This window comes from Elephantulus edwardii, unplaced genomic scaffold, assembly GCF_000299155.1.
Source record: "Elephantulus edwardii isolate Elephantulus edwardi_28Jun2011 unplaced genomic scaffold, EleEdw1.0 scaffold00024, whole genome shotgun sequence".
Taxonomy (NCBI): Eukaryota; Metazoa; Chordata; class Mammalia; order Macroscelidea; family Macroscelididae; genus Elephantulus; species Elephantulus edwardii.
Genome location: NW_006399774.1, coordinates 4,451,932 through 4,460,493, shown reverse-complemented (window position 1 = coordinate 4,460,493; position 8,562 = coordinate 4,451,932). Strand labels below are relative to the sequence as shown.

Genomic DNA, 8,562 nt, shown 5'->3' with positions numbered 1-8,562 from the left:
TTGGGAGGGACTGGAGAGGATAATGCTGAGTGAACTAACTCAGTCCCACAAAGACAAATATTGTATAAAACCATTGTTGTAGAATGAGTATAAGGATCCAAGGGGGAAGGGGGATGATAGAAGCAGAGGGATGAAGATGTGTAGGGGGAGAGGGGAGTAATCATGGGGTTGTACAATTTGATAGAGGGGTGAGGGAAATGGGAAGCATGTGTTCTGGAAAACAATATATTCAAATTTTGTAAATAAACTAGTATAATAATAATATAAAATAAGACAGAAATGATACTTTATACATGGACCTCACCTGATGGGAGGCAATGAAATCAGATTGACTACGTCTGTGGAAAAAATCATTAGGTTAGTAGTTAAGTAATTTAAACTCCATGGGGTGGTTCTACTCTGGTCTATAAGGTTGCTGTGAATTGAAATCTACCTCCTGGTACACACCAACAAGAAAGTGAATGGAGTCTTTGGGTAGTGCATACAGCTAATTCAGTTGGCTTCTACTCAAAAGGCTGAAGGTTCTAATCCTCTTACCTTAGATAAAGACCTGGTGGTCGACTTCTGAAAAGTCAGACATTGAAAAGTTCTACATAAGACACAGGGTGTCACCATGAGTTGAAGTCAACTTGATGGAAACTGGTGTATAAATGAAAGATACTGAGAAGGTTATGGAGAATCACGGCCCTACTTACCTGGAGTTACCTGAAAAGCCACAAATAAAGGTAATTTCTATTATTTTGGGGTGTCAGCTGTGCACCAGGCTTTAATGATGTGAATTATTTCCATGCACATATATATGAGGGAGAAATCTGTTGTACATTTGTTCATTGATCCTTCCAAGTTCTAGAACTATTTCAGCACCTTGTAAGTGCTCAAGTGTTTCAAATGAATGGAGAATAGTTTTTATTACTCTATGTTAAGAAAATAGAGGCTCTGGGAGTTTCTCAGAGTTACATAGAAGGTCGAGTTTCCCGTGCTTCAATCCAAATAGATCTGAATTCAACATCTGTCTCCTTTCCAGAGTGTTTTCTTACACCACAGTAAAGCTGAAGAGGGTTGGAGGAAATGCACCTTCGAATGACTCTAAAAATTGAGTTTTCACACATTCCATACAGTAACATTTCTGTGAAGACGTCACTGGCAGGATTTTGATGGTGCTTAGCAAAGCCATTAATACAATGCATAAATTACTGAATTACTTACAAACAAGGCTAAATATTCCTAATTCACATTTTCCCTAAGGCATTTTACAGCCTATTTTCCACAAACAGAGTCAACAATCTATAATGGAAATTATAAAACCTATTTATTTTTAAATTTACACCAATTCATAATAAGTGCTCACCATGGCTTTGTGGCTCGCCTGCCTATGTGTGAAGACAAAAAGCAAAAATAACCCAAGCTTACGTACTCCAATTCCTTGATACACAACTGGTTGTTGAGCCGTGCACCGGTATCACCTGGACTCTCTTTGCTCTGCAGAATCTCATCCCAGACACACTGAGTCAGAATCAACACTTTAATGAGATCTGCAGGTGATTGATATGCACATTAAGGTTGGAGAAGCACTGTTGTATTCAACATGGTTAATTGTGGAAAACAAACGATGGATTCCCGTTCTTTTATCACATCAAAAAGCAAGGAACTGGAAAACAGTGGATGTGAGGTAGCATAAAACCCCAAAATGTTTAAGATCAGAGGGGACGGGACAGACTTGCTGTATGGCAATATTCAACGCTGAGATCCACAAAGTCGTTTGTCTTGGAGGGACTTGCGCCCTTCATGTCAGTTTAGGACAGATTTCTCCAATTTTACAAAATGATTTCTTTCATGGCTTGCTTGTATGAAAGGTTTGATTTTTCCTTTATTTATGGGTTTATATGGCCCAAAGTCAGCTTATTGTCAATGTTACCCTTATGCTATACTTATGAATCATCAAAATGGGTTTCTTAAATCCGAGGTGGAGGTGGGTAGCCAATTTAAAATTTATAGAACTGTCATGGTCTGTGATAGATGTCTCGGGTTATAACATTTTCTGTCATTAAAAGGCAAAGATAGTGACACTGATAAATACATAGGTTTAAATTACATGAACCATATTATAAAAAATGTCCATCTGTTATATATGCATGTATATACAGTATGTGTCTATATCTACAGATATAATTTCGGTGGCAATTTTTACATACATGGAGTTCATATGTTATACCATTAATATAATTATTTTAAATAAACTATATGATGCATATATTTTAAAACCTGCCTGTTCATGTTAGTTTATTATAAAAATTGATGCTTGCCTTTTGTAAATACTTCTTGAAAAATTACAAATCATAAGTTCTGGTGGCCTAGTGAGTAAAGAGTTGCACTGCCAACTTAAAGGCAACTGGTTCGAATCTACCCTCTGCTAAAGGAAAAAAAAATTGGCTATTTACTCAGATGTGGTTTACAGACTCTGAAAACCCATTAGGGAGTCAGCTGAGTCAGTTCTATCTCTACGACAATGAACAACAACATATCTTTTCAAAATGATGTCCCTATGCTGATTTTTAATAGTAAAAATGACTATTTTTAAATAAATCCTTTTTGAAAATTGTAACAGATTCCACAGTGCTGGAATACCTTGATAGATTTTTTTCCAATTTTTCTAATAAGTTTAACCATATCTGTATAATCCTGAACTATTAAAAAGTATTACTAGAAATAATACTAGGAATTATTATCATTCACACTAGGAAGTATACAAAGAAAACAATTTACTCCAAAGAAGAAGAAACTTACTGCTTCTTTGTGTTAAATTACCTTTAGGTTTTTGTTGTTTTTCATCTGCAAAATGGAAATAATTCTGTTTTAACTGTGAGTCTGGTTATTGTCCTTGGATAAGCCTCCTGTGCCTCTCTGGCAAGAATCTCATCCATAATAGAAAATATTTCTACGAAATTAGGCCTTTAATTCCATCAAATGAAAAACAAAATCGATCCTATTTTTTTAAATGTTCCTATTTTTAAATTTGAGTTTCTACAAATTTGTGAAGAATCATTTATTTCAGGTCTCTAATGTTTAATCATTACTTGAAGATCTAATTGAGTGAATGGGAGCGTTCATTTGCTCCTTGTACATTTGAGGATTTCCTTTAACCAAAAGAAAAGAGAAAAAAAGCCAGAATGGTGTCTTTGAATGCTGTGGTGCGTTCCCCTGAAAAAACTATTTTTCAGCCTTCCTCCAATCTTGGGTTTACTTCAACAAAGCAGGGACTTGCTCTGTTGAAAGTTATTTTGAACTTGTTTGTGATAGTTGTACTTACTTGTTTTCTTTCCCCCTTTTAAAAAAAAATCTTGCCACTGTTCAGTTTCTAGTTTGTAATTTAAATAAAGAAATAATTTCCAGTATTTTCCAAGCATTTTCAATTAGAGTCATACTTTTTCTTCTCAATTTCACATTGGCCAAAGATCATATAAAGAAAAAAGTGCTAGTTATTCTATTAAATTAATATGAAATATTTTTCCTCTCATTCCATTTTACTGTCATCTCATTGCTATTAATTTTCAGATCTGTACATTATTTACAAACATGTTTAAATATTTAAGTGAATACGGTCTTGAGTCTATCTTTCTAATCTTGGTATTTAATGTTACTTTGCTGTAGTTAGAATAAGTGAGGTCTATGGTATATATTTTCTGGTTTAGTTTTGGTATTAGTGTGTGATTCATTTTTTATAAATGTTTCATGTTTGCTTTTAAAGGGCGTGTATTTTCTAATTACACGTCCTTTAAAAGGGATGACAGAAGGAGAATTAATGCCTTTGAGTTTTGATCTGGAGAAGAGTATTAAACATACCATAGATTGCTAGGAGAACAAACATATTTGTCCTGGAGAGGATGAAACCAGGCTGTTCCTTGGAGGCAAGGATTCTGAAGCTCCCTCTGACATACTTTGGGCATGTTGCAAGGAGAGACCAGTCCCTGGAGAAGGACATCAAGCTTGGAAGGGTAGAGGGACAGCACAGGAGAGGAAGACCCTAGATGAGATGGATTGACTCAGTGACTGGAGTAATGGAGGTAGGTGGGTCAGGGACAATAAGATTGCCTCAGGATAGAGCAGGGTTCAGAGCTGTTTTACAAAGGCTCCTTACGAGTTGCTAGTGATTCGACAGCACATAACAACAGCAACACTTTCTAATTGTTAGAGATATAATATACAATATACAATTGTTAATTGTATATGCTTGTTGACTGTATTAGTCAAACCTTATAAAAAAATCTCTACTCATTTTATACTGTTTATAAATTTTCCTAATGCTGTATTGAAAACTTTTGTTGTAACTAAGGATAGACATATTTCAGGGGAATTACATGGCTTAAAATCAGGAAAGGTGTGCATCAAGATTGTGTCTTTTCTCCATATCTGTTCAATCTATATACTGAGCGAATCATTAGAGAAGCTGAACTCTCTGAAGAAGAATATGGCATCAGGATTGGAAGAAGACTCATCACCAGCCTATGTTACGTAGATGACACAATCTTGCTGGCACAAAGTGAAAAGGACTTAAGGCATTTAAGGTACTTACTGCAGAAGATCAAAGATTATCGTCTTCAATATGAGTTCTTGTCAGTAATTTCATTTTACTTGGATTCACAGTCAATACATATGGTAATAAAACATAACATATGAATAACTGTATGAAAACCAATTTTAAAGGGGAACTTTGGTGGCCTAGTGGTAAGAAGCTGCACTGCAGTCCCAGAGGTGCATGGTTCAAGTCCACCAGATGCTCTGCCGAGGAAGGAGGGACAATTTCCTCCTGTACCAGTCAGATCCAATTTGACGCTACATGCACAAAAAAATAATAAAATAAAAATTTTTAAAAAAAACCCAAAAAACCCCAAAACCAATTTTAAAAAAAGTAAAGCAAAAACAAAACACCCATGGAAGCAACAGTCTAATAACTCAAAGGTTCATTGATATAAGCCCACTAGCAACTCTTTGGGAAAAAGAAGGGCAAGTTGTCTTCTAGAAAGATTAGCTGCATTAGAAACAATATGGGAACCCCTCTCTGTCTTCTCTGGAGCAGCTTTCCTGCCGCAGCCCCTCAGCCCCTGAAAATGAATACCTGCACCAAGTGCGCCTCCACCCCTTCCCTGTCAGGAGTGCCTCTCAGCTGCTGAGCCGTCCACTGTCTGCAGTGGTCCTGAAACAACCAGAGACCCTGAGAGATGAGAACTTCAGCTGTTTGACAGCCCCACGTTTCTGGATTTCATTTATCCCTAGTCGCAACTTCCAAACCAGCACTATCTCAAGGGATATTGTGGCAGCAGCCAAGTTTATTGGGGCGGGGGCTGCCACGGTTGGAGTGGCTGGCTCTGAAGCTGGGATTGGGACTGTGTTTGGGAGCCTCATCATTGGTTATGCCAGGAATCGTTCTCTGAAGCAGCAGCTCTTCTCCTACGCTGATCTGGGCTCTGCCCTCTCAGAGGCCATGGGGCTCTTTTGCCTGATGGTGGGTTTTCTGATCCTCTTCACCATGTGAAGGAGCCATCTCCACCTCCCATAGTTTGTTGGTTTTCTCTCCCCATGTCTCATCTACCCTATGTGTTCCTTTCCCTGTAACTTCCCAGGCAGCCTGGGGAAAGTGATTGTCTCAGGGTTTGACTGAGGAAAGATAAAGAAATACTGTAATAAGATAAAACAAACAAACAAACAAACAACCATATGGGACAGATCTATTCTGTCCTGTGGATTAGAAATGGATGAAAGATAATATTGTTATTGCTTTCCAGTCGTCTCCCTTACAACAATAAACATAACAACTACAAATCTGAATCTTAGTTCTCTCCTGTGCCATCCTCACCATCTCTGACATACTTGAGTCCATCTCACTGAGAGTCATCTTTACCTTTGCTGACCCTCCACCTTCCCAAGCATGATGTCCGTTTCTAAGGAATGGCTCCTTCTACCAATCAGCCTCTAAGGAACACTCTGGTTGTGTTTCCTCTAAGGCATATCTGTTTGCCCTTTTGGATTCCAAAATACATTCAGTCGTCTTCCCCAATAGCGCAACTCAAAAGCATTGATTTTTCTGTCATTTATTGTGCAGCTTTCAGACACCTGTCAAGTGTCTTGAAAAGATCATGACCTGAATTAAGTGTACTTTAGTCTTTAAACTGACATCATTGTTTCTTAGTATTTTGGAGAGGACGTTGACAATAGGCGTTTCTAATGTAATATCTCTTTGATTTCTTGACTGCTGGTATCAAAGGTGTTGATTGTGGATCCCAGTAGGATTCACAAGTAAGAAGTAATTGACAATTTCAATTTTCCTCCATTTATAATGTTGCCTATTGACCCAATAATGAGGATATTTTTTGTCTTCTTGACATTAAGATGAAATTCCTATTTGAAGGTTGTAGTGTTTGACTTTCTTCAACAACCATTTCAAGTCTTCCTCATTTTAGCAAGCTAAGTTGTGTCATCTAGATAATGCAGGTTGTTGATGATCCCGATTCCAAATGCTTTTTTTATAAAGTTCAGCTTCTTGAATGATTTGTTCAGTGTAGAGATTGAATAGGTACAGAGAAAGGATACAGCTCTGACACACACCTTTCTTGACGTTAAGCCTTGCTCTGTGTGGAAAATAGCTTCTTGGTCTAAGTATAGATTTCATATGAGTATAATTAATGGAATTCCCATTCTTTTCAATGCTAGCCATGATTTATTGTGATTACACAGTCAAATGCCTTTGCATAGTTGATAATACACAAATAGACGTTCTTCTGGTATTCTCTGCTTTTAGCCAAGATCCATCTTACCTCAGCAGTGATAACCCTGGTGCCATGGCCTTTTGTGAAACCAGCCTGAACTTCTGGTTGATAATCTCCACCTGTTTGGTCATCTTTCTTGGAAATGGTAACAAATATGGATCTCTTCCAGGAAGCTATCCTCCGAATTTTCTGCCACAGACTGGTGAACATGTAATGTGTCTGGTTTTTTGATTATGGAAGTGAATGACCATATCTGTCTTCTGTGGCACCACTAGGTAAGACCAAGAACTAACTTTTAACTTAGTAGTAAAGTGAAAGTCTTTTTGATGTCCAGGTACTTTAATAGAATCACACTTTCTTCTGGGAATTCTTTGAAGATTTATTTTCCCCCACTATCCTGATTTTAATTTTTTTTTTCCTCCCCAAATTCTTATATTGGGAACTCTAGTGACTTAGTGAGCTCTGGTGGCCTAGTGGCCAGAAGCTGCACTGCTGTCCCAAAGGTACACGGTTCGAGGCCACCAGCTGCAAGAGTAAGATGGGCAATCTCCTCCAGTGTGATTAATGGCCTCTGAAAACCCGCAGGAGGGTCAGGCATGGGTAGATTGCAACTCTATGATACTCAACAACAACAACAATAACAGAGACCTAATAGATAGAGAATTGTGTTGACAACCCAAAGGCAGGGAGTTCAAATCCACTAGCTGATCTGAAGGAGAAAGATGAGTATTCTCCTTCTGTGCCATTGACAGCCTCAGAAAGTCTGCTGGAGGGTCAGCTATGAGTACGTTCCCACTGGACAACAATGAGCTGAATTTATATCTTTTAAGCAGTAAAACCTGTAGAGAACAATTGTGAACTGAAAGACCAAGTGTTCCTGATGATTTAAACCCAACTGCCTCCTGTCAGATTTACAACCTTGGAAACCCAGTGGAGGGCCATGATGAGGTGGATAAACTTGCAATAGTGAAGGTTTATTTATTTTTCTTTTTATTGTTGTTGTTCTCAACTGTTTAAATTTTTTTATTTTATACTGATTTTACAAAGTCTAATACATTATTTTTCACACAAGACCCTTCCCATTTCCTTCAACCCACACCCATTGAATTGTGTGACCATGTATGTGCCCATCCTCACCCCTCTGCTTCCACACTCACCCCCGTCTTGAATCCTCATACTCATTCTTCATAACTGGCTTTATACAGTATTTGTCTTTGTGGGACTGAGTTAGTTCACTCAGCATGATGCTCTCCAGAACCCTCCCAAATTAGGTAGTAATTTACAAAATAATTGCTCCTGTGTGTTGTGTAGTATTCCATTATGTGAAAGTACCACAACTTCTTAGTCCATTCCTTTGTGGTTGGATAACTGGGCTGTTCCCATGTTAATTGTGAAGGTGAATAATGCTGCTATGAATGCTGATGTACAAGTTTCCATTTGAACCTCAGTTCTCATTTTCTTGGGGAATATTCCAAGCAATGGAATAGCTGAGTTGTTATATAGAAATTTTATGTTCAGCTTTTTGAGGAAGCACCAAATTGTCTTCCAGAGTGGTGGTACCATTGTATAATCTCACCAACAATGTAAAAGAGTTCCTATCTCATTACAGCCTCTCCAACATTTATTACTTGGTGTCTTGTTAAACTTTGCCACTGCTACTGGAATGAGATGGAATCTCATTGTGGTTTTGATTTGCATCTCTCTTATTGCTAGTGATTTAGAGCATTTCTTCATATATCTGTTGACCATTTGAATATCTTCTTCTGTGAAAACTCTTTCCATCTCTTTTGCCCATACTGTA

The 8,562-nt window shown here is 37.8% G+C and overlaps 1 protein-coding gene across 1 annotated transcript; it reads left to right on the top strand.

Annotated features, from left to right (window-relative positions):
* The first annotated feature begins 650 nt into the window (after nucleotides 1-650).
* On the top strand, nucleotides 651-5,530 carry LOC102848754 (ATP synthase F(0) complex subunit C2, mitochondrial-like). The gene is made up of 2 exons (XM_006882804.1): nucleotides 651-725; nucleotides 5,075-5,530. The coding sequence occupies exons 1-2, from the start codon at nucleotides 651-653 to the stop codon at nucleotides 5,528-5,530; spliced, it is 531 nt and encodes a 176-aa protein (XP_006882866.1).
* The last annotated feature ends 3,032 nt before the right edge of the window (nucleotides 5,531-8,562 follow it).

Excerpts from the sequence above, each read along its gene's own strand:
- LOC102848754 (XM_006882804.1), top strand. The coding sequence starts at position 651 with ATGAAAGATACTGAGAAGGTTATGGAGAATCACGGCCCTACTTACCTG. Across the intron at positions 726-5,074 it reads CTGAAAAGCCACAAATAAAG|CTTTCCTGCCGCAGCCCCTC; the intron begins GTAATTTCTATT and ends TCTCTGGAGCAG.